At 35.5% G+C, this 26,554-nt stretch overlaps 2 protein-coding genes and 1 long non-coding RNA gene across 4 annotated transcripts; 1 reads left to right on the plus strand and 2 right to left on the minus strand.

Annotated features, from left to right (window-relative positions):
- Positions 1 to 3: 3 nt before the first annotated feature.
- Positions 4 to 7,797, minus strand: LOC113346324 (beta-galactosidase 10-like). The gene is made up of 19 exons (XM_026589866.1): positions 7,293 to 7,797; positions 7,102 to 7,197; positions 6,865 to 6,977; positions 6,703 to 6,769; positions 6,516 to 6,608; positions 6,057 to 6,200; positions 5,844 to 5,932; positions 5,392 to 5,497; positions 5,151 to 5,238; positions 4,909 to 5,027; positions 4,541 to 4,705; positions 3,813 to 4,012; positions 3,091 to 3,200; positions 2,402 to 2,511; positions 2,136 to 2,243; positions 1,701 to 1,811; positions 1,342 to 1,553; positions 806 to 1,142; positions 4 to 440 (listed from the first exon to the last, which is right to left on the minus strand). Exons 1-19 carry the CDS (start codon positions 7,461 to 7,463, stop codon positions 321 to 323), a joined length of 2,559 nt encoding a protein of 852 aa, XP_026445651.1. The 5' UTR covers positions 7,464 to 7,797; the 3' UTR covers positions 4 to 320.
- Positions 7,798 to 9,200: 1,403 nt separating this feature from the next.
- On the minus strand, positions 9,201 to 16,563 carry LOC113346325 (beta-galactosidase 6-like). 2 transcript variants are annotated; one of them, XM_026589867.1, is made up of 19 exons: positions 16,051 to 16,563; positions 14,206 to 14,301; positions 13,982 to 14,094; positions 13,670 to 13,736; positions 13,347 to 13,439; positions 12,749 to 12,892; positions 12,485 to 12,579; positions 12,289 to 12,394; positions 12,070 to 12,154; positions 11,872 to 11,993; positions 11,588 to 11,752; positions 11,311 to 11,492; positions 11,115 to 11,206; positions 10,768 to 10,883; positions 10,556 to 10,663; positions 10,322 to 10,429; positions 10,069 to 10,217; positions 9,601 to 9,946; positions 9,201 to 9,506 (listed from the first exon to the last, which is right to left on the minus strand). In XM_026589867.1, exons 1-19 carry the CDS (start codon positions 16,204 to 16,206, stop codon positions 9,396 to 9,398), a joined length of 2,454 nt encoding a protein of 817 aa, XP_026445652.1. In that variant the 5' UTR covers positions 16,207 to 16,563; the 3' UTR covers positions 9,201 to 9,395. The 2 variants fall into 2 exon arrangements, with proteins under 2 accessions (XP_026445652.1, XP_026445653.1); XM_026589868.1 differs by lacking the exons at positions 14,206 to 14,301; positions 16,051 to 16,563 and adding an exon at positions 12,990 to 13,092 and having other exon boundaries at positions 13,982 to 13,995.
- Positions 16,564 to 17,855: 1,292 nt separating this feature from the next.
- LOC113346326 lies at positions 17,856 to 19,321 on the plus strand. The gene is made up of 2 exons (XR_003358484.1): positions 17,856 to 18,070; positions 18,321 to 19,321. It is a non-coding gene; the product is annotated as an uncharacterized LOC113346326 (long non-coding RNA).
- Positions 19,322 to 26,554: the final 7,233 nt, after the last annotated feature.

Here is a 26,554-nt window from a genome sequence, read left to right on the forward strand (position 1 = left end):
AAATGAAACTAAATAAATAAATACATAAATAAATTGTTACAGGAAATCATAAGAATGTTTGGTCAATGGTGGTCTTTGATAGTCAAGTAACACCAATTTTAGCCAAATTGCAGCAACACTCGATAGCCCAAGCAAAAAAGTAATGAAAAGAAAAAGGAAACTCTTTATTTCACTCTTGAGGGAAAACATTCGACTTCTATCGTTTATATATTGCTTCTATAGGCTAAGAATCTGGCTGGAACCCGTATGACTGACAAAAATGGAGCATCAGGGCTGTACGTGTAGATGTAAGCTGACTTGGTTGCTGCTGCTATTGTAACTCAAATATATAAGCTGCATTCAGCTTCAACAGCTAGCTTCTTCGTTGAGCTATGGCATAAGGTCATATTGAAGTTCCTCTTTGACAGTGATAAAGCACACTCTTGCTTGTTCAAGCAGACCTGTGAATGCAATTGGACACAGTCATTTAACAAGCAAATTAAAACATAGCAAACAATGTTGAAGTCTCAATTCAAGTAAACTTAGTGTACAGCGTATACTCAAGGCAGGCAGGTTCAACATCACTGCTCAACTGGCAAAAATGCCATTCGACATAGTAAACATAGTTCATTGAGACAAGACAGCCATGATTTTTATGGGGTAAACTAAAGCGCTATCACTTGTTTATGAAGGTTGGGGAGAGTTCCCAAAGTAGAACTGTTTCGTCATTTTAAATGCACAAATCAAATCAGGTATTGCCGTGTAACATTGGCCATGTCAGTATATTGCTAGCGAAATGAATATGACAGAACAAAACGACATTTACCTTTTCAACTTTCGAAAGAGAAGTAGGATCGTGACAGTCACCCTTGCTGTAAGAACCGCATTTTCCAGTTGGGGTTCCAAAGCTTGCAAATTTTATTGCAGATATCAGTGTGCCTTTGGGGCAATTCAGATGGAGAGTTGGTCTGATCTCTTTTTTCACTGTCATGTCCTCATTCCAAGATTCATACTCTAGAGAGGGATAATCCTCTGAAATAAGAGCACATACACCTGTAACTTTTCGTCTTGAGAATTTAATTCTACCTGGATCTCCCCCTTTCTCTTCAAAAATCACAAGAATATTTCCAGATGGCTTGAACCAAGACCTTGGAACATGGTACCTGATTCAAAGATGTATTAGTTTGTCGTTCAATAATTATAAAACAACTTCAGAGTGTGTGCCCAGACAAATGCCACAAGTTTGACTTCAGAATTTACAGTGGTACGGACACAAGTTTTAGAATTGATTTTATCAGTCTTTGTTATGATTTAGATAGTTGTGTAATACTCTTTATTATGATTAAAAAAACCTGGCCTTACCATCTTTGAGTTGGTTCACCACAACCAGTGCTGCATTTGTTTGGGTTGAATTTGCCTCTGTAATTGCAATCAGCAGTACAGGTCTCATATATAGAGCTTGGCCTTGGCCAGTATCTTCCAATTTCTTCTCCATTCAGCCAAGCAAGGCCTTTGCCCATGTCTACCATATCTAAACCAATTGGTTCATCTCCATTTGGAGCATCCACTACAGCCTGCAAAATGTAGAGCCTGCTGTAAGAAACAGCCATAGGAGTTGGCACATAACCAAGTGATATTTCTCCAGTTACTATCCCTCTGGAATATCACATTTGTAAACATCTTGAAAGATTAACCTTATCAATCGAACTGGGGGCACTTACCTTGTACCATGTGAGAGGTTGATTTTTTGGTGGCTCTGAAGTTGACTGCCACTTCACACTGTTTGTACCACTTGGCTGGTATATCTTAAGGTGTTCACCTTCTAGCCCAATCTGGAGCAGAGAAAAATACGTAAAAACGAGGACACTTGCGAAAAGCTATGTAGAAAGTGAACCATTGTCGCTCAACAGCTTAAGCATGTTGCTGTTGTGCAACATTTATTACTTGCGTTATTAAATAGTTAGTAGTAACGTCCACTGCTACTCATTTGGATCAGATGGTTGGCTCAGTAATATCTCTATATCCCTAGTTGCACAATACACTAGCACAGAAAGTGATACATGAAAAGGATATTGTAACTGCTACAGAAGAAAATACTTCAAGAATATCGAGTCAGAAACGATACTCAAAATAAAGGATGTGAATACTGGGATCACCTTATAGATCCAGGTATTTGATGACAAGTCAATGGTTCCATTATTAAACCCCTCTAACTTCACACTGGTTATCCCTGCTGGTACAAAATCATAAAATGGTCCTGCATTCTGAAATGAACAAAACAGAAGTTGGTGATCATTATGTTATGAGCTCGAAAGGAAGTTGGAACGTACTTTTATAATGATGTAATTGTGGGAATTATTACAATAGTTTGGTGTTACTCCGCTGGAAAAAAACTAATTATTAAAGAGAATCAAGTACTCACTGATAAACCCACTGTCATGCCAAGAAGATCAATGTCATTCTTCCCAGCCTTCAAATTAATGGGACTGTCAAATTTGAAAGCCGAGCCACCACCGTTTCCAGCTGCGCTAGCTATAGATGTACAGAGATGAATGTAGCTGTAAGATATAAGTCATGGAACTCACTGATATGTATCTAACCGAGATCATGATAATAAGGAAATTGGTGTATGTGTTTTACTGCTTTTGCATGTGAGATACCATATTAATTCTAGTACGGACAGATTGATAATTTGAATCCTCCAGTTACAATGTGGGTTTATGTGTTTTTTTAAATCCATAACTAGAGTGTACGTTTCCTTCGATTCCTAGTTTTGTTAAATCCATGATATTTGTGAATTGCATGGTCTAGCCCGTCAAATTGGTACTAAATGAAAGGTAGGAGTGAAATTGATTCTGGAGGCACTTGAGGTGAAGTGGAGCAGGGGAACACGATCCCTGGTAAAAAGACTGAAGCATGGTTTTTAATTTATGAGTCCCATGACTATGTCATGTGACATGGTTAACAGCAGACTTGAAGGTGTGGCTTTGAATGAGTAATTGAGCAATATGTTATATAAATTCCACAACCAGATGAAGAAAATGGAAGAAAAGACAGGTCAAGAAAGTGATTGTTCAGGTAGAAATTTTTGCAGGATAAAGAAAGAATTACCTTCAAGCTTCTGATTGATAAAAGCAAGCAGAGCATGACCATTCGATGAGATGACAAGCTTTGGACGGCTTCCGTTACTCAAAAAGCTCTCATTTTCATTAACATACACACTGCCAGTCCAAGGTCATTTGAACATTAGCATCACAGAATGCAATTTACTGAACGCTTGCACTTTAGTGCCATTGGGCTAAATAGATAAAGCGATGCAAAAACTACGAGATGCTTGAAAAAGAGGCAGCCATTAACTGTACACATATCTAGTAGACCTGTAATTTGTCTAATGTTCGATAAAGAGGCATGTGTATAGCGAAAAGGTAACTTTTATGTATCTCACCAACACCTAGTTTGCTAACAATAATGCTTTATCTTTCTTCATAGATTGCAATATCAGGTTATTGCAGGGAGCTGAACGAAAGTCTCTGTTTTAGAATGGTGTCTGAAAGAGAACTATTGGTTGGTTAATAAACTGCTTCTCATCAAAAATGGGTTTTTAAGATTTACGTTGTTGTACTTGAACACATTCTAGTTGTGAACATAGACAACACTAGTGCAGTTTCTATCAACAGAATCTGTGAAGGTAATAATAGCATGGTCTTCAGTTCTACATACTGCTCGGTTTACTATGATCAGTACTGCTTAACATAATTACCCTCTGAGAGTCTACTTTGAACCAGGTTGTAAAACCAATGCCATAAAATTTTATACGAGAGAACAAATCCTACCTTGTTGTGTACCAAAGGTAGTCAGTAGTATCTTTTGTTGTATTTATGTGATCTACCAAACCATTTTTAGTAAAATCAGCTGCTCCCCAGACCCCTGCCTTTTCTGTAAATATATCCCACTGCAGACTGCCGGATTTTTTATCTGAAGACACCTGAAGATTTTCTGGTGCCATTTCCAGTATGGAGCTTTGAAATCCCACCTGTTGAAAGTTATTGTGAGGTATGGTTAAAAGTACTAATCATCCTGGAATTACAAGATCAGAGGAATCCCAACTACGTAGTCTATAATTATCAGGATTATGATACCAAGCAGGTATTGATAGGGGAGATAGCATGTAACTTGCATTGTTGATAATGCAGTTTATATTCTATTTTATGTCCTGAAGTATTTGGTTCGAAAGCAGAAAAGTTACAGTAAGTGATGACATTTACTCACGCGGTAAAATAGCTTCGTACACCAGCTCAGTAAAGAATTGGATGCACTATAGATAGACAAGGTTAATGAATATTGAATATTGACAAGGTGAAACCTCATAACTAAATGTATGAATAATGACAATGCCTCTCTAGTATGCAGCGCGCAGTAGGCTTACATTTTGCCTCATCTAGAGAGAAATCTAATTTCTGTATGCAAGTTTACATTTATAATGTCTCTTTAACTATTGAGCATTAACAAATTTAATACTCCTATAAGAATTTGAAAAATTGTCGTATGACAGGTGTCTGACCTTTGCCGTGTTAAACGCCACCTTCTTGCAGTCTGGTAAGATACTGACTGACCAGGCTGGAAGATGATATGTTACATTCTTAAAGGTGACTGTCTTATCATTTTCTTCATCGGCGTTAGAAAGGAAAGCAGCACAGCCTCCCGAAGCTTCAGAGTAAACATCAGCCTACATAGAGATGAAAAGTTCATGAATATTTGCAGGAACTATATTGGTTGAGATGGTTGCAGGCTACGCACATTCTCTTTTGAAAAGCTATCATTAAAAATTATTGATAGCCCTAAGCTTCACATGATAGTGTAGAAAGTTCCTTGATAGGTCCCTATTTCCATCAAAGTAGATACTCAGTAGTCCAAAAGAAAGAAAGTCACCTCTTGAGAAGGACCAAGAGACACCAGAGTTTGTACACCATGTAGCAGTGCATGCTCACATAACATTATAGCTTCATGAAGTTGCTTGAGGTGTCCCCATTTTGGAAGCCGAGCAATTCCTGTAACCCATTAGGATATTGTTTTTATTGAATTCATATGCGCTAGTACTCTACTGAGAAAGCTTTTAGAATGTCAGGAATCAGGAATAGCTAACCATATTAGTATCAAAAAAAAAAGCTAACCATATTCATCAATTGGTGCATCATAGTCGTAGCTTGTAGTAATGAACGGCCCTCCTGAAGTGCGACCAAAATTTGTCCCACCATGATACTGAAAAGAAAAAAATAAATGAAGTGTGGAATTCCGATTTCAAACAGTAATGTCATTATGAAGTTAGATGCTACAAGTAGTTAGGAAGTGGAGCATATTATACCAAGACAAAAGAAGAAAGAAGTTAAGTATCTTCCTTTGTAGTCAGATTACCATGTAGTAGTTATGTACACTACCGCCTTTCTGAAAAAACCGAGCAACGGCAAAAGCAACATCTTCAACTGGCCTATGAGGATCCCTGGACCCAAATGTCTTGAACCTGAAGGAAGTACAGAATAAAGAAATAAGCAGAAAATAAGAACTGTTTGTGTGGAATAAAATCACTATAGTGTCAAAATAACATGTTTCACTAAGGAGATCATACTTTTTAACCACCAGAGAATATTGGAAAGTTGCCTACACATCTGTATTATGTGATGTAAGACTCAAGGTAGCTTAAGTGCATGAAATATGGTACCATGCCATCTCTTGAATCAGAACTAACAACCAAAGGAAGTTACATTTTATACTGAAGTGATCCTTCAAGAGAACAGGAAGCTAATTCTGAATAGGAAAGACGACAGAACATTTCAGCTAAAACTGGAAGCACAAATGTGAAACATTACCATCCAGGCCAGTTCTCAGTCCAAATTTTTGGCTTGTTATCGGAGTTGGGCTTGAATTGATCACAGTAAAAAGAATTGCAGGTATTGATCTGCATGCATATTAAGGTAAAAATCATGCCTTAAGTTATAATAAGACATGCGATATGTCCAACATTAAGATTAGTCAATGGTTTCCATCAAAGAATTGTTCTGTTAAACCGACATTATGCTTACCACAGGATCTGGTGCATCATACTGCTGACACATTATCCAAGGTACACCTATATTTTGAGCAACAGCCATCTTTGCAGCCCACATTGCATATGGCTTGCCCCCTTCTCCATACACTCTTTCAATATCTCCATACTCATTCTCTATCTGCAATATAAAATATCATACTGAAACCTCAAAAACTTTGGATTTGTTAAAAATAAGGCAGGAAAAACTGAAAAAAATGTGAAAAGAGAAGTAAGCCAAGATCTAAAATAATGAAGTACCAAACACAATGTTCTACCAATGCCTATTGACTCGAATTGGAAAAATGCAGGTATGTGCCAAGACACTAACAATTTGAATTTGAAATCTATGGCACAATTCCCATACATTGTACACATGTTAGGCAAAAATCCAGAATCCGGTGGAGAATAATAGATGATCCTTTTTTACTCCATTTAGCAATTTGAAAAAGTTTACCTGGGACAAGATGATAGGGCCTCCCTGTGATGCAAAAAGCTTCTCTTTCTTCATCAGGTTCACTATATATGTCGTAAAATTTTGCATATAAAACTGGAACCGCAAAAGAGAAGATGAAAAACCCAACAATTAGGAAACTTAAATTCACAAAATAACCAAATGAAATTATCAAATTATATTGCATTACCTTAAAGTGCTCGTTATCAGTTCTAAAGACGGTTCCTGGCACATAATGCAGCCAAACAGGTATCCCACTGTCATCAAAAGTATACACAATATGATTTCTAACTCAAACAAGAAATCAAAAATTGAAGTATGAAAAACTCAAAAATTCCTAACAAGAGATTACCCAAAATTCCATTCAGCAGCAACAAATGGACCAATCCTTAGAATCAAATACATCCCTTCTTGTTGAACAATTTTCGCGAACTTGACCAAATCCCATCGTTTATCGAAATAATACTAAAAATTTAAAATCAACATAATCAAAATCCAAACTCACCCCTCCTCAAAATCTATCAAATTACGAAACAAAAATACTTCATAAGGAAAAAAATATTGAACTTTATTTTGAGAAAACACTCACCTTCCCAGGAGAAAGTTCATGTCCATTCCAAAAGACATAAGTTTCAATGACATTAATCCCACCTTGTTTGGCTGTCTTAACCAGTCCTGGCCACATCTACACAAAAAATCATCACTGATAAACTTAAGAAAAAGAAGCACCAAAATGAAGGAATTTATGAAAAAAACAAAGAGAGGAAATACAATACTTACACCAGGTACACTACGAGGATAATGTATAGATGCAGAGAGGAAGAGTTTTCTTTGTCCATCAATAATCAAAGAGCGACTATCATAAGTAACATTAGACGCTAACGAAAACGAAGAAAACGCGAAGAAGAAAATGAAGCATAATAACAGAGAAGAATTACTAGTTTTAGACATATTGGATCACTCAGTATAACAAGTTCAAGCTTTCTTCAGGTTCTAATTTATATAGCACCAAAATTGAAGTAGAGAAAAAATGGATATGGAGATTTGCATTAAATGAGACTGAAGAAGAGAAGTAGGACTGTAGTAGTAATAATGTGGTTAGCTGGTTATAAAGTGGAAAGTAAGTATAGACGCGTTAATGTGAGTTTTGAAGAAGACATTGGACAGTTAAATTTTAGGACAGGAGAAGATAGTGAGTTATATCCAATCCAATACAACTGCGTTGATACACATTGATAACCTGCAGATTTTAAGGGGTTTTGCAGAATGGACTAACAGATTGATGATGACTACCCAAATTCTCGTGATGGTAAGAGTGAGAGAGAGAAAGAGATGACATAATTTTGATATATCTAGTATCCAGGATTGATTGGACCATTACTTTTTCTACGACTACGATTCTTTAGTTTATTTTTCTTTGTCTTTACGGGCGGCAATGCTATTTTGCTCCCTAATCTCCACGTTTCTATTCTCCTTCCTACAATCTAAACCTCATGTTAAAAGAATTATTCTCCTTCCTACAATCTAAACCCCACGTTAAGGGAACTATTCTCCTTCCTACAATCTAAATCCCACGTTAAAGAAATGATGAACCCCACCTTAATCTGAACCTGAATGCAATATAGATGTGGGCTTAAATTGTAGGGAGGTGATTAAGGTGGTGGAAAATAGGGAGCTAACTAGCATTTCCGATTTATTAGGGGTAGAAATGGAAAAGCAAATGGACGTGTCACTAAAAGGAAAAACAAAGTCGAAAGTCGTGTAAGTAAAGGTGATTTTCTGCATAAATTTTTTATAAAGGGTTTCTTGTACGGTGAGGATTGATTAACCGAAGTTGATTAACCAAAACCACACGATTTGTTATCAGAAATAATTTAAAATTGATTGATCAGATATGACAAGAGGAGCCCACCCTCACTTGCTTTAAGAAGATCTACCCCTATGCCTTTTTGAGCACCGATTTCTTTTTCCTTTTCTACTTTTTGTGTGTTTGGGACCTGTCCTGCCCTTTATTGAAATTACTTTAAGATGATGGGCTGAAATCCACTGTTTATAGTGGGATATCAGTTCTACTAAGTGTTGATACCATTTCATCGATCCAACGGTTAAAATCAGTGATATTTTTTTGTACTATATGAAACGGTATCAGCATTTAGTAGAACTGATATTCCCTTATAAATCATGATAATCGCTTGGTGCTGTAGGATATTTATGATTTCATTGACATGGAAACTCAGGTTCATTGATACGTATTGCAGTTTTGAACTGAGGGAGTGAAAATTCCGGCAGCTAAACGTGAAAAAAAATTAACATTTGTGGTACAAAATGTTCTGTACAAGGGACATCTCACCAACGGGGTACCTGATTAGGCATGTGGCTTCATATGTCAAGGGCGCATTAGCAATTAATAGGATAGGGGGCCGGGGCCATACTTCCTGTTCTAATAATATCTGCATGTGCCTTTGTCACTGGTTAATTTTCTAAATACTCATGGATCTTCTGCTAGTCACATGATACCTCCCATGACTTATGGTGGGTGCATTTTAGGTTAAGTCTAAGTTTTCCGACATCATCCTAACTACAACATTTGTTTGTTTGCTTCTCCATAGAAAAAAATAACTACCCATACCATTTGATTTACCCATTTTTCGGCAGAAAAGTCACCGTAAATAATGAATTGGGAGCCAGTTTCACTTGCACATACCTTTGCTTTGTTTTCTTTATCAACATGTGTATAACAACATATCACTCTGTATGATTTTGTATATACAAAGCTTCAACTACTTTTATTTGGTAGCCTTATAACAATATTGATTCTTTTCTTCTTTTTTTGCTATCAAGGATGGTGGGAAATGTAGAATGAACTGCTCAATGGAGAGCCTTTCATCGGCATTCTGCTACAACCCGTAGTCTTTTGAAAATTCCTGGACATGGATCTTTGCCAAAATAATTGGTCCATTCCGTGATGGTGCAGCGGCTCTTCCCTAGACAAGCCTATCAGAACAAACAAACTATTATTCTCTAGTAAGAAAATGGAAATAAAAGGTGAAGCAAAAAATATGAGGGAAGTGGGAGAGATTGAACTTACCTTCTCGACAACTGTTTTCGAGTTGGATGAGTGACACCTTCCGACCGCATATTTCTTGCAGTGACCCGTAGGTGTCCCGAAACTCGCAAATACAATCTTTGAGATTGTTTTTCTTGAAGGGCATTTAATTTGAACCTTAGGCCTCCTACCAAAGAGCATCCTGGAAGTTTGTCCAGATAAATTTATCGGGGAACTATGGAGGTGCGAGACCTTCCCGCATACCCTACATTTTGGCTGAGATAATGTGATTGTATCCAGAGAAATTTGTAGAGGGTCCCCATGCATTTCTTCCAATAGAACCAGCTGATTTCCTGAAGGTTTGAGGAATGATCTAGGGATGTGATACCTGTTGTTGAAACCAATATTTTTGTTGGAAGAATAAACGTGTTAGAACGGCACCATAGGGTAACAATATTGATGAAAGTAGAATCGAAGGATGTTATAAGTGAACTTAGAACAGTCACATACAGAATTTGGGACGGAACTCCATCAGAGTTATTAAATGACACCCAATAACGACCAATGCATTCGCCATTTATCCATGCTTCTCCTTTTCCCATCGAATGAAGGTTTAATACAACCGGGTCATCATCTTGAGTGGGCGCGTCAAATGTTGTCTGTGGTGAAACATTCTTAGAGGTTTCAGATACCATTTAATGAGAAAGTATAGCAGCAATGACAAAAAGTAAGCATATTACACAGAATAGTCAGACAATTTTACCTTATACCATGTGAGAGGTTGATTAGTAGAACTTGTAAAACTGCTCCATTGGACTTTACCAGATCCATCATCTTTGTATATCAGTGATTTCTCCCCAAGTAAGCCAACCTACAGCAGTACATACATATATTTTGAATCAAATTCCCTGAATAATATGTGTCAATGATACAATATAACAACTGAGAATAGAACTTGATAACCATATTCAGCAATCTGGAGGAATAAGTAATTCACCTGATAACCCCAAGCATGTCTTTTGAATCTTGTAAGAGTTTTGTCGTTGTATTGAATATACACATCACGTAAACCAGCAACCCGTTTCTCAAGATATGCCCCAGAATCCTACATTTTTATTGTCCAGTTAAGAATATTTGTTTGCTAATCTACACAACTGAAAAGGTGATAGAAATTAAGAAAAAGATGAAGATATAATGAATAGCCAGTACCGGTAGTCCAACCATAGCACTCAGTATTGAGACGTTGTTCATCTGCCCATCATTTAGTGGGATAGGGTACTCAAGAGCACAACCTTGCCGATTGTCATGACTCCCATGTACAACTCCTAATCAAACAAGATGTTCCAAGAAAAATTGTCATATGCACTTTGTTAATAGTTTTGCAGAAGTCTATGCAAGTCTGTCTCTAATACAATGAAGAATGTTTGCAAATTGCGGCCATTTAGAAATGCAAATATTGCGTTTGTCTTTCACATACTTTTGTGAGCCTTGAATGCTTAAGAGATGATTTCCTTAAGTACTGATGAATGTATGCACTATGTTGGGTAATAACATACCAATATATTTGTTGTTGACAAAAGCATGGACTACATGCCCAAGTGAGTAAACATGAAGAACAGGTTCGCCACCACTTTTTTTATTTTCAAAACTGCAGTTCCACATACGAATTTTTAACTTCAGACATTTATAAGGAAAATGGCCCTTACTTAATAATATATATATAGGAAAAGTTTAGTTCATAAGGAATGTTACCTGAAAGTATACCAAAGATAATCAGATACATCTTTAGTTGCATTCATGTGTTCTAACAACATATTTGCTCTGATTGACGTATCTTCATAGTTAGGTACTACATCTTGGTATTGCTGCCATCTCTCTGCTGAATTAAACTTTTGGCTTGATCCTATCGACCTCACAAGGCCTTGAGCGCTAACCTATAAGATACAGGACTATGGTAAGGATCCATATTATACTTACTTGACTTGCACCTCCGCAAGTGAAAACTTTTTAATCATAAAACATAACATACCTTGGAAGTGTTGAAGATTACATTTCTGCAATCTTGTAATATAACAATTGTTCTTGGAGGCAAGTCATATAAAGAATCTTGATACTGAACTTTGACATGATTTTTCGGGTCACGGTTTGATAGAAATGCAACACATTCTCCCGAATTCTTTTTGAAAACATATGCCTAAGAAATGAAAAATGGGCGTTTGAGATGATGTCATAGTCGTAAAACCAGAAAACACTAAAGAAACCTGCGTGCTCCGTGATATTGACAATCGAGAAAAACTAGGCTCAGAATCCTACATCTTGTAAATCGCTGCCTAATGAGAAATTAGTCCTGGTTCCTGAGAGTAGTGTTTCAGATATTTGCTTTATTACAGAATGGAGCTCCTTCAAATGCCCCCATTTAGGTTGCCTTATAAGACCTGCGTAGTTACATCAATTACTGAATATCATACCGAGCTAAATATTAAAAACTCTACATTGTGAAACACAACTCACCATATTCATCAAGAGGAGCTTGATCATAGTAACTTGTAGTCACGTACGCCGCACCTGTCCTTCCAAAATTTGTTCCCCCATGATACTATATTGAAATACAAAAATGAGAAACGGATATATGTGTACATTAACTGATTTGTTAGAGAAACCATACTCTTCAGTGCACGCCGACTTACTAGTCTAGTGTGTAAAACCAAGATGAGTGCTGTGTATATATACCATGTAATAGTTTATGTAACTCCCACTTTTTGCAAGAAAAAGGGCGACTGCAAAGGCGATATCTTGGGCAGATCTTATGTTTGCTTTTCCCCCAAATACTTGAAAACTACAGGAACAAAGAGCAAGGTCAACGCATATATCTATTATTTGACGAATATGCTAAACATAAGAAGATGAAGTTAACTGATTAACTCACAAGGAAGTCCAATTCTCTGTCCATATTCCCGGCTTATTAGGTGAGTTTGGTCCAGCAAATGTTTCCCCACAATTCCTTCCGTTGCATGCATTAATCTGCACATATATAGACAATTCAAACAAAAATATGTATATTATGAAGTCTATTGATAGAATTTGGTGTGTGCATTTCATCGAATAGCTACTTGGCGGAATTGCATATTTGCAATTTCTAGTACTAGAGATCACTGTAAGCGAAAATATAAGCTAAAATACATGCACATACCACGGGGTCAGGAGCATCATCTTGCTTGCACATGACCCATGGAGAACCAGTTTGAAGATCCACAGCCATTTTTGCAGCCCAAATAACATAAGGTGGTCCTTTCTCATGAAATGCTGGTTCCACATTTTTGTACTCATTCTCAATCTGCATTGATTCAATTCTCAGGACCAACACAACATAGACAATAGCTTGCAGCGAGTAAATTTAAAACCATATAACTCCGGATGCAAACTGAGCTCACGAATGCATTGAAGGCGGAGCTCAATAAATGTGCCCCCAGACCACTGATAAGGTGGTCCTTTCTCATGAAATGCTGGTTCCACATTTTTGTACTCATTCTCAATCTGCATTGATTCAATTCTCAGGACCAACACAACATAGACAATAGCTTGCAGCGAGTAAATTTAAAACCATATAACTCCGGATGCAAACTGAGCTCACGAATGCATTGAAGGCGGAGCTCAATAAATGTGCCCCAGACCACTGATATGATCATGAGTCCATTCGATGGCATGGCTAATATCTTCCACAAATGTGATATGTTTATGTATGTACGGAGTTACTGATTGTTTTAATATTGATAAATGTAAGTAACTACCTGTGACAAAATGATAGGCCCTCCTTGTGAAGCATACAATCCTTCTGCTTTCATCAAATTTACTATCTTCGTTGTAAAATTTTGCATATAATTCTTGATTATTCATATCCAAGTTGCATACATGTGAAGAAACCAGTATAAATGTTAGGGAGATGAAATGCGGAAGCTAAAATGTGCAACAAATTAATAAGAATGCCTGACGGACTAGGAACAAAAAAAAAAAAAAAAAAAAAAAAAAAAAAAATCTGTGAAAACTAGCAGTGTAATCAGCATTTACAGGTATCTAAGAAAACAAGGTCGAAAATATGGATTTGAGATCATACCTTAAAAGGTTCATTATCAGATCGATAAACAATGCCTGGGACATCATGCAACCAAAAAGGAAGTCCCCTGCATCCAAAGCAGGGCCTAGTTAGGATTTGTTAACCAACAAAAATATGTAGGGCCATAACAATTTTCATCTCCCATTTATTTTACATTCTTTTGGGCTTTCTCTTGGGTACCTTATACTTTCAATTCAAAGTGATATTTTGCTTGTAATTTTTCTGTTTTGGATGTTACTGCAAACAGTTTTATTTATTAATTAAATTCTCACTTTCATATAAAATTAAATAAATAAATACTCCCAGACGTACCCGTATGTCCATTCGGCTTCAATGAAGGGTCCAATCCTAAGGCATACATATAAGCCTTGTGCTTGAATTTCTTTAATAAATCTCACCAAATCATTCCTTCCTTGGAAATCATACTGAACATGTAACACACGTGAAAGAGGTACACCATATATTAATTTCTACCGAAACAGAATTAAAAGAAGAATTTTATGTATAAAAAATGCCCAAGAGACGGATGTACAAACCTTCCCAGGTTGGGGCTCATGTAGATTCCAGAAAACATATGTTTGTATCACATCAAGTCCACCTTCTTTAGCTTTAGATATCAAAGACGGCCACATCTGTGTTTATATTGCTAAATGTTGTTAATTATCTAGCACTGTTTTCTTAATTGAGATAGATTATTATGAGTTAATGACTTAATGCCACCAGACTCCATAAACAAAATTTATCTCGAATATGCGCGCAAAAGTAAGAGATGGTCTATATTATTATTTTTAGTTTGGTAGGCTGGTTCATTTCGTTGACACTGGCATTAGTTTTGATTTTATTAGTTCGGTGATTCTAGACGAACTGCCCAAAAAACCGCTCCTTACGGCCACATCTGTGTTTATAGGTCCGTCCCTCGAAAGCTTATCAGGGGCACATGTATTGTGTCTTTACGGCTTTTTTTTTTCTTTTGTTATTTTTAGCGTGGTTCGTGAAGATTTTCTGTTATTAGTTATACTACGCGCTATTAGTCTAGTATCTCTCTTTTTTCTTCCTCCGTAAAAAAAAAAAAAAAAATATTGAAGAACACACAAGCCATGTGCATGCGTTTACAACTAAATAAGCACAAAAGTATAAACTAACATATATAGGATGGGCTTTAATTTTAAAGTAGCCTAATTTTAAAGTTGTTGATATGATGGGCTTTAGTCTAGTATATTTAAAGTAGCCTAATTTTAAATATAGGATGGGCTTTAATTTTAAAGTTGCCATCTAATGATAAATGGTGAAGGAGGGTTCTTATCTTTTATTGTTTTTTTTTTGGAACTTTTGTACAAGTTTGTTGATATGCATGGATTGCCAAAACAGTGTGCATTTATTGCGCCAAAGGAAACTATGCCCATTGAAATTGGATTTAGTTTGTTATGAGCCATCAGTTGTTGTTTACTTTCTTGTAAGTAACTTTTTTAGAGAAACAATGATCTCATTGATTTGCCGATCAAGAAATCCTACCATGATGGCTATACGAACCAAAGTAAATGGTGGTAAATAATATTACTGTTTCTACTTCTTATGTAAGTTCCCCTCTGCTAGTAACATTCACGAGCACATCGTCCCATGCATCACGCATGCTGTACTTTCCATAAGAGAAAACAAGTTTCATGCAGTATTTAAGCATGTAATTAAATAGAGTTTCTCATTATGGTCACGAAATTTCTTTCCCCTCACCAATATTCTAGGCATATATTTAGGGGACAGCTAATGTTAGTATTTGGAGAAAAGATGTCCAACCAAATTTCTTCCGTGAAATCTTTCTGCTAAATAATTGATTAACCATTGCATATGATGCATTTTCATCAAAAACTGAACTAGTCTAAGATTTCTTGATCACCTAGAAGGTCATGCCGAAATCGACAGACTATTTTTTTTCTTTTTTTTTTACATTTGTTGAAGTTTGAGATTTTGATGAATTATACTTTCTTTTCTGTCTTTAATTTGATTATTCACCTCAGGGAAAAAAAAAATTGGCGTAAATTACACAACAAAATTTTCTTACAGATATTGAATCATATGTATAACTTTTTCTTGCAAAAGCATGGAGAAGATGCGAAACCAACTGCAACAAGTTTAGAGAATTACCTATAAATTTCAACTCTTTCATCATCTATCGAACATTAACGCATACAATGATCAGACTCACCATCAGAGTATAAGCTGGTCTTTCAAGTAATTGTGTTGTTTGATGAACAACTGTTACTATGCAACCCGTGTTGTGGTCGTGGGGAATATAATGAAATATGTCGTTTAATGGATACATATTTTTTCATCACAAAGCTAAATATATACTTTCAGGGAGAGAGAGAGTGAGAGTGGTGCAGTACCTGAGGAGTACTTCGTGGATAATGAATGGAACCGGAGAAGAGGATCTTCGGTTGTCCATCGATAATCAGTGATCTTCCATCGTACGTAACATCACTACTATACCCTCCTATGAACCCTGAAATCACCACCAAACAACAACACCAAAACCACAACATGTTCTTCTCTAGCTAGTTTTCAAATTCAACTACCTCTCTCTCAACAACCACAGTGCATGACCAACCTTTACGCATATAACTTATATATACACATGATCTTAAATCACCTCTAAAATGTGAATCACTATGTACTGTACTTCTTATGCAAACTTAGCGAAAATAGTTCAACTGTAAAATCAAACCTTTAAATTCCTTTTCTGTTTCCTAAGTAATCAATAGTAATTACTGGCTTACATGCATATTTTTTTATAAATGGAAATTTAACAAAGACGGGTATTAGTTTCCGAAAAAACTTTCCTTGATCTGTATAAGGCAACTGTGGTGCTCATTACTAGAGATGCAAAAGTCAACTTTTGTCTGTGGAAACAAATCGATTAAATAGAGAAAAACTCTAGAACAAACTTACAAACAGAATGTTGTTATTTTGGCGAAGAGGGATATGTATTACATATACCTTTTTGACTATCTTGCTAGTTGCGTGTGTTTTGTTTGGTAATGGAAATCTTTGTTCAAATCCTCCATTCTAAGCCACTGCTACTACGTACAATTTACACAAAAGTGACTTGTAAGTATGGGTAATGGGATGATATCACTTGTAAACAGAATTAAAGACACGTCCACACTATTCAATTGAAGTAATAAACTCAACACACAAAGTCAAGAATCCTGAACATAAAAGGGGAAAGCATATTATATCCCGATTCATAAGGATATGGACGTGAACACACATACCCAGAGAGATAGCCAGATAGGAGGTGTTTTAAACTTTGCCAAGGATATGTGTTTCGATGCACACACAGAAGTTACTTCTATTAGACGTCAAAAAGTAAGAAATCAGTTTGGATATAGAATTTTAAAACGGCTTTTAGAAGCAAAAAAAAAATTAATCTTTTGTAAATCAAAATAATTTTGTTTAAAACATCGCGCCATGTTTAATACTCTGTGCGTCAAATATTGGATTTCTTAACAAAATGTATATGCTATTCAAGTTTAGGAAAGTTAAAAAAAAAAAGAATTACTCAAAAAAGGCGAATTCATTTGTAAAAATAACTCCCCCAAGTAGAGTTGAGCAAAGTGAGGAGAAAATCTCATAAAGGAAAAAAAAAGGCTTTAAAGAAAAAGATAAAAGATATTAATGAAAATCTCAAACTATCTTATGATATCATCCTAGTTATCAAGAATTGTATTTAAATGAAAACCATAAAAGATATTAATTCCAACACACCACTTATAAATGGAAGGAATATATAGAAATAGGTCTGTTTTGGTAGGTGTCTTCAAAGCTAAGCCTCTTTTTTAATTTCTTACAAAGCCAGGTCAGTTGAAAGGATTCCATCCAAATCCGTTATGTCAGTCAATATCTCATGTTGATTGGTCAATATATCGCCAAAATCTCATGAATGTGCAAAGATTACTAAAATGCCCTTCTGTACGTGTGTGGAGATAATGACAAGTTTAAGGTGAATTATAACTGATCTAATTATTTACATAGCCAGAAAAAAAATCAACGGTCTACAGAAGCGGCGGTTAAAATAATCAACATCGACACGTGTCTCTTTATGCATCAATTATCTAATATAATATTTGGATATCTCTATAAGATTCGATGGTTAAGATTATCATCAATAACCATGATAATCTGAATTCCCCTCATTAACAATCATCTTATTTCCTTTCTTCTTTTTTTCTCCCGGTTTTCCAATCAAACTATTCTTCTTCTTCAAAATTGATAGAAAACTTTGGGGTTCATCTGAAATCAAGGATAATCGTATTTTGGATTAATTTTTTAGCACAAAATTAAGTTGTTTGATTGAGATTTTATTGTAGTAAGGATGGCGAAATCAAAACGAAAAAGAAAATCAAGGTTAGTGACAAACCCACTTATGTTTTTCATCGTTTGTGTGATTCTCTTTGCTTATTATAGATTATAGGTGCTGTAGTTTTCGGATAGTGTTAATGCCGAGAAAACGGTGAGGGACATTGTTTGTTGCTGTTGGTTTTATGGAAATGAATGAGGGAGATTGAGTCTATGATAGATGTGTTTTGAATTGATGGAGTTCCAAGATGAGAAATCAGGGAAATAAAGCAAGTTTTAAAATTGTGTTTGCTGCCAGAAATCAGCAGCAGGACGTACATAAAGTGTTTGTGGAAATGCGGCTTAGGAAACAATGGGAAGCTCGAGTCTGTATCAACAGCATGACGTACAGAAGGTGTTTGTGGAAATGCCCGAGGGATCAATTTTTGACAGATTGATTAACGGATCTGAAGGTGTTTAATGGATCCATATACAATCACAAGATGGACTGCTGCGCTGACTGGTTTAACGGATCTGAAGTGTTCGTCAAACTTGGTAATGGTTTAACTGGTGTCTTGTTGTCATTGGTGACGAGATGGAGATTGATTTGGAGATAGTACTTTTCCAGATGGATGCCATTGTGTTTTGTTGTCATTGGTAGTGATTAGGAACAATAGAGAAGATTAAATGAGTTGATATGCAAGTGGGTCTTAGATTATGCTACCAATTTATGGTTAAGATTGTAGTTGTGTAACTGGTTCTGGTGAGGATGCGGGTGCACTGCTGAGAATGTAGAGAAGAAAGTTGAGTAATTGTTGTTAATTATAGAGAAATCTGGTGTTGGATTGAGGCTGGTGATGATGTTGACTTGAGACAATGAAGCAATACAGAGAAGGAATGTAATGGTGCTTCAATGGTGGTACATGAACTGATTTGGATGCGGAAATAGATGAATGTTAGATGAATTCAGGGAAGTAGGATAATAGGATGGGTCAGTATGACCGTGGATTTGTTTTGATTGCAGACAGTAATTGAGCTGAGATGGTGAAAGTTCAGGAGATGGATTTGGTTGCTGCTAAAGGAAATGGTCAGTTTCCAGGTGAAAATGCTTTTGAAGCTCTCGGAGGAGATGCACAATAATAAAACGTCCCTGTTTTGTGGCCTGCATATATAGCCTCCGGTACTTTTGATCACTGTACTAATGTTGTCTATATGCCACCACCATAATTGCATCATCATACTGCATTTTCTTCATCATTTGGTGATGAAATGGGATTGTAAGAAACTGTGATTTAATGGTGGAATAATAAGATTAGCTGCTATGGTTATAAAACTGTGAATGGTGACATGCACAAAATTTTCCCATGGCATGATTCCCATTTGATTCCCGCTTAAGCAGTTCACAGGGCATATCTGAGTCCACATGTGCCGATTCAAAAGACTAAGTAGTCTTTTTACTTCCACTTAACGGTGCTAACTTTCCATCCATCGATTTTCGTCAAATAAGGCCTAGTTTTGTAAGAAATAAAAAAAGAGGCTTAGTTTTGTAAACCATAAAAAAAACAGGCCTAAATTTTTAAAAAGCCCTAAATGGAATAATATGTCAAACAACCTTGCATTTCTCTTAATCCAAACGGGCCACCAAATAACAAATGGAATGATATGTTAAATTCTTTTCCTACTAGAGACACTTTTCTTTCTCCATCACCATATATTACTTCATACACACTCATGAAATACCCATTGCAAATTATATGAAGTCAGAACCGAATGCCATATTGACCTGGTGTTTCACAATGTAAAAGGTTATGTTGATTTGTTTATGTAACTTTCTTGCAGTGTAAGCATCCACTCACCGTAACAATATTTCTGTAAGAGTCCATAGTAGGAATCGCATTGTAGCAAATAGACCAAACAAGGTAGATAACCTTTCGAGGGATTTTTTGATTCCATACACGATGATGCGGAAACACCAAAAGCTAAACTTGTAACAATCTAGAACTGAAAAACCTTTACTTCGAACTTGCCACTCTCTTTGATGACAACCTATGTCATAATTGATAACTAGAATTAAGTCCAACAACCACGTTTTCAATTTCTTTTTCTTTTAATAGTCTTAGAAAGAAAAATTCCAACTGGTGTCGCTACTGATCAAGTGACAGCTCGAGTTATCAGTTAAAAGTGGTTGTAAATTTTCAAATAAGAATAACAACCCATATCTCCATATGATCGAATATGTTGTTATTAATATACTCTTACTTATAATTGTGAAGTCAAAGAACTTAAAACAATCTTGCGCGGCTAACAACCGACCAAATTTTTGCATCGTTGCCGGAGTGGCATAGCGGATTATTATTTGTTTTGTTTTTGATTTTTGATTTTTAGTTTTTAATTTAGTTTAGAGAATCTTGTTTCAGGTACTTATCTCATGGCGCGTAAAGCAAAACTTGTTGGTTATCAACAGTGTGAGAATACTACTTATAGTGCTACAAGATATACTAGAAGAAAAACAAAATCCTTAAGTTTAAGAAGAAACTCCAAGATAAGAGGAAGTAATGGGTGATGAAAATCTTACATTCAAGGACTTAGCTTCTCACAAGCTAGCTTATGCAACAATGATGTATCCAAACGCCATCTACGTTCGAGATCAAGCCACGGTTGATCCAAGAGCTACAAAAGTTTCCTGAAATGCATAATGAGGATCCAAATAAACAACTAATTGATTTTTAGAATAGCCACGCTCATGCTATCGGCGGAAAATAATGTATATGGAGCCGTGCTAAGGGATTTTCCATTCTCCTAGGTATATACTTCTAAGGAATGGTTATACTATCTCCCTTCTGGCAGTGTCACAACCTGGAACGGTTTTAACAAACTCTTCTTAGAGACATATTTTACTGCATCGTAGGAAACTCAAATGTGGAAGGAGATTTGTGGAACTAAGCAGATGGAAGGGGAATCTTCGTATCAGTGGTGGGAAAGTTACAAGAGATTGGTGGCTAGCTTCCCACATCATCAATTCAGTAATTTATTGATAATTCCATTACGAGAATCTTCTCGACGCTGCATATGGTGGTGCATTAGTGAACAAGACAGTCTAGACAGTTTTTTGAGAACATGGCAGCCCATTCTCAATAATTCTTAAGTCGTGTGTCAAAACCACAAATCCAGAAAGTTAATAAAGTAAGCAAAGTTTATGAAGTTCGTCAGCAAATAGGTAACATGATAGGCCATCTATGATGCAGCAAATTGTAGCCGTGGTGGTGCTATCATCTTCCCAAGGATATGGAGAATGCAATGTTCAGTCCAATGCTATTTTTCAAATTAGCACAGACAATGGTATGATCCTTAATCGAACACTTAGAATCCAGGATGGAGAGATCACCCCAACTTTAGTTATGCAAATAAGCAGGTTGTATTTCCAGGGTCGGTTTTAATCGTACTAGTGGTTTCCAACAACAAAGACAACAACCACAACCATCTCAAAAATTAAAATTATCAGAGATGCTTTCCATGATGAATAATATGACATCACTGATGCAGAAAAATCATTTACCAACTGATAGTGCAGTTAAAGAGTTGCAGATACAAATGAGCACAACGACAGATAGACTGGATCATCTAGAGACATAGAATAATAGGAAAGTCCCTTTTCAACCTCCTAATCAAAGAGATAATGTCAACATTGTGACATTGAGAAGTAATACACCAATCTTGCAACCAGGAGATGATGAGAAGAATGAAGACCCTAAGGGGACGGTTTTGGAGAAAGAAATTATTGATTCTTCCCAAACTTATCAGGTATGTACCTAAGGAAAACTCCACGCCTCATGTTTCTACTTATTTTCCTCCTTTGCCTTTTCCTTGCATAATCACTAACTCTAAAAAAGTGGAACAAGATAAGGATTAGATATTTTGAGAAAGATTCATGTGAATTCTGCTAGACATTATGTTGGTTTAGCAACAAATCAGTCTTAGTTTAAGGTAATATCAATTTAATTCTAATCTAACATGGATTAATTATGTGCCATATTAATAACATATTCGAGTTAAATCAAGGTATTAATATTAACTTAAGAATAGCTCTGGTGTCATGTTGACTAAGCATGACTCACCTAGTGAAGTGTCATCCAACTAATGATGGACAAGTTGTGCGACACATGGCTATTAAGTGATGATTGAGCCCTCTTCTAGCCTCTTGATTATATATTCCAGAATTTGTATTATGCTAGTAATCAAGCAAGAGAAAATAAAAGTGGAAGCTAAGTCATGAAACCAATCTGATTATTCATGACATTTCTGTGTTTTTCTCGTAAACTTGTGTATTAATGTTTTGCATCATGCTATCATTCAGTTATCATTCTTTTCAATTGTTTTCAGTGATTCTATTTAGCTAATACTGAGAGAATCAATTGTATTATGCAGCTGTTACATGATGTTCTTATACCCAAATCAAATTGGTAATACTGGGGTTTATTTAATTTCAGCATATGGGTACGCAATTATATAATCGTATTTAAGCTAACTAAATGATGATGAATATCATGAAGATGAAATTCCAACATTCTCCTTTTATTTCCGCTAGTATTTCATGTTCTTCAACTAGGGTATATGTTAAAGTTTAAGTTTTGCTGGCTCGACAAATCTATATTCATGGACACAAGAGCAGTTAAAGAGAATCACTGTACAACTTGAGTTCAAACCTATTTACTGTATTTTTTGATTGAGATGCAATAGGTGATGATGGCAAACATTCTTCATCCAATGGCGCTACTAGTTTAGTTTGAAAGCCTATTGGCACATGAAGGTTTAGCAAGTCAGGTCCAGACCTAATGCCCCATTTTCTTATTTCCCTCGTAGAGTTTTAAACTTCCTGAATCTCATGGGGTTGTTAAAGAATGGATCTCTCAGTCTCTCAGTCGGCCGGAGTGAATATACAACCAAAAGTTGAGAGGCTGTATTATGGTTATTCAAAAGCTAGTGGCATGTTTGATCTGTACAACTAGGTGGCTATTTTTGAGCAGGGGATATCCGTCAAAATGGTTGTTACTAGTGCTGAACTTACAATTACATTTACAGATATAGTGAAATGCAAGAGCATCACTTACTTCAAATGATTTCACGGATTCTGCAACGGACATAACTTTCTGATGTTGTAGCATTGCCTATTTTTCATGGATATTTTTTATGTCATAATTTTCTCCATAAAGTCGACGAAAATGTCAGGTTGTATTTTGCCAAGAATAATATTTATTGAATCAAAAGGTTTGGAGCTGTTTGGATTATAGAACTTAGCAGATTGGGATCACATGAGTCTCAGATCCAATTGTGGCTCTTCATCTCGCTGGAATATCATTCTCTTCGTGCTGATATTGGTGAAACTGTCACTCTGGTTTGTGGAATACAAATAGATGTGGTTGGATTATTTTTGTTGATTGGAGCAGCTCGCAGATTTGTAATGAGGAGGCACAATATATAACCTCTAAAAGGGTCAAAGATTGCAATGTTGTTCTTGAATATTGGCCTTGTCTTATGGGTATACTAGTTTCAGGGTAGATCTAACAGTAGATTTTGGAGCTTGTGGTTAGTCCAAACTTTTGGGGACTATTTTGTGTTATTCTTAAGAGAAAGGGGCCCTAAGTGCATCGGTGGTTGTGATGCACTATGTTCAAACTGCATGTGAACTAACATTTATAGTATTACCTTTTGCTGTGGATGCAGACACTATTGTGCAAAAGTGTTGTGATCAGTTTTGCGAGTAATGGATTTGATGGATGGTTAGTTCCCAAGTTCAATCAAGTTAGACATTTAGAGTTGTTCTAGACATGCTTGGACATTACCATCTATTGAATACAAATATATAGTACTTCCCAATCAGGCAAGGAAAGTCACTGAGATGTCAGAGACAATACTAGTTAACTCCTTGAGTTGTACTACGTACAATGGAAATCGCTCAATCGTGGCTTGTTGTTGTGTGGCATCTGTGTCTGGTTATTGAAGGTTTTTTTATCCATGCGAATTCCTCTACTTTGATGTTAGGTATTTCAACTTCAGTCCCGTTCAAGATATGTTTTCCTTTTGCGGTGCAGATTTAAACTTCATAGTATACTGCCATGTCGTTTAATTTTCAGTTTTTGAAAATTATAACTGTAGATAATTTGTACCTTTTCATTACTCGACTAAGCGTTGCCAAAGTGATGCTTTGAGAGTGATGAAAGAATTTAAATGAGAATAAGCCTATAATTGTTGTGGTTTGCTTTGTGATTCATTTGGAGTTTTTGAGTATGTATTAACCGAAAGGTGATACGTACTTATAAAATCTGATGTGAATCATCTCATATGGTGAATAATTTTTCTATTAGACCCAAAGGTTTAATAGTGTTATTATTTACTTGGTATAAGATGTTAATCTTGAACTTGTTATGATTCATGTATGCCAGAGTTCTTCCCAAAGATAAATTTGCGATGATATGGAGTCGTATGTTGAGTTTAAGATGTTTATATTTTTTATGAACATGTTATCTATAATTTGTATGTATAGTTGTTTAAGTGATAATAAGCTTGTATATTATGGTTAGATGGTGATTCGTACATTCTTATTTGTTATAAATTTTATTTGGCATTTTAAGATTCTTGTATCATGGGTTTACCCAAAGGTGAACTTGTGATGGAATTGAATTTGTAGATTTTATATTCTGAATGTGGGTTATGTTATCTTCAGAAGAGATGATTGCTACTTTAACAACGTATTTCATGCCATCTGAATAGAGATAGTTGATGTTTTTGTAAGCAATTCATACTATTTGAACATAAAATAAAATGATGAAGTATAAACAGTGACATAATTCTAAAGAACTATGGGAGTATGATAACTTTTTTTTCTTATAATTTACACTTGTTCTTGATGTTTATATTTTTTCCACAAAAGGTCTCTTCGGAGACACGAAGAATAACTCATAACGAGCACATCATAAATCTCTCTGAAGATAGCCATTAAATGAATGCAGAAAAGTCTTTTCTGAGATGTATGTCATAATGACAACATAATAAATAGATAGCTCATGTTGAGCAAATAAAATCTCTTTGGAGGGTAGAAAGAAATCTCGTATAGAGTACAAAAAGTCGACATAATTGATATTGAGTACAAGAAGTCGACGTAGCTCATACTGAGCATAGAAAATCTTTGCGGAGACAGCTCATATAGAGTAAAGAAAGTCTCTTCAGAGACATATATCTCATAAGGAATTTGATATTATTCTGGTCTCTTGAAAGATACATTAGCATATCTCACTTGAGAACATAAAGAATTTCATTATAGTCTCTTAAGTTAGAAATTAACACATCTAAAGTGAAATTACAAAGAGTTCATTGTAGTTTCTTAATTGAGACATAAGTAAATCTCTTTTGAGATCAAAAAGAGATATGTCGTATCAAAACCAATCTCTTTCGAAGTTATAAAGAATTTCTATTTACATAAGTCTCTTAATTGAGACGTTATTAGATCCTTTTGAGATCATATAGAAATCTCTTGATAGAGATATAAAGTGAGACTAATGAAATTTTTTTAAAGGAGACATAACAATGTCTCTAGAGTGAAATACAATCTCAGTTGAGATTATAAAGAAGTCTATTGAATAAGACATGGGGATTTCTAAAATAAGAAATGTAAGAAGTCCCTGAACAGAGATAAACAATCTCTTCGGAGATCATTCAGAATCTCAGTTTTGAGGTGTTAAGATCTTTGTTGTAAAGATCAGGCGAATACATAAAGTTAAATTTAAGATTGTTGTATGTCTACTTTTCTAGTTATAGATATTAAAATATGCATCTTTTAAATGGTGTATAGGTATTTATAGTCGAACTACAACGTACTATTATCTTGGGTTTGCATTTTTCGGTAATAGATTTGTTGGTAACCAAAGTGGGAGATGTTGTACTTTATGTTGGTTTAGCGACAAATCAGGCTTAATGTAAGTTAATCTGAGTTTAATTCTAATCTAAGATGGATTAATTATATTCCAGATTAAGAACATATTAGAGTTAACTTAATGTATTATGATTAACTTAAGGATAGCTCAGGTGTCATGTTTGAAAAAGCGGAGGTCTAACAACCTCACCCAATATTTCTCTTAGAAATCTGTATGGACTAACTCCAATACACTTTCAAGAGAATCAACTAAACAGTCAGACTCAATCTTAATAAAAAGTATATCAAAGAGTTATATGTCAATCTCTTAATTCAATCCGAAATCAAACAAATACAATTTGCGAGCCTGATTGAATATAAGAGAATGAACGGTACCAAAGACCAATGTTCAAGGATTAATCAATTGCAATAAACAACTAAAGGTTGGATTTACCAATTGATCGATTCAACACACAACCTGTGATATTTCAATTATATAACAAAATATAATGCGAAAAATAAATAACACAGACACCAGAACACTACAAGAAAATCTAGCTAGCTACACCATATATTGCCACACCTTCAATATAGGTGTTGCAAAAGCAAATTTCTAGTCACAATACTTTTCAGTTGTAGCTAAAAGA

This window comes from Papaver somniferum, unplaced genomic scaffold (genome assembly GCF_003573695.1).
Source record: "Papaver somniferum cultivar HN1 unplaced genomic scaffold, ASM357369v1 unplaced-scaffold_99, whole genome shotgun sequence".
In the NCBI taxonomy this organism is placed as follows: domain Eukaryota; kingdom Viridiplantae; phylum Streptophyta; class Magnoliopsida; order Ranunculales; family Papaveraceae; genus Papaver; species Papaver somniferum.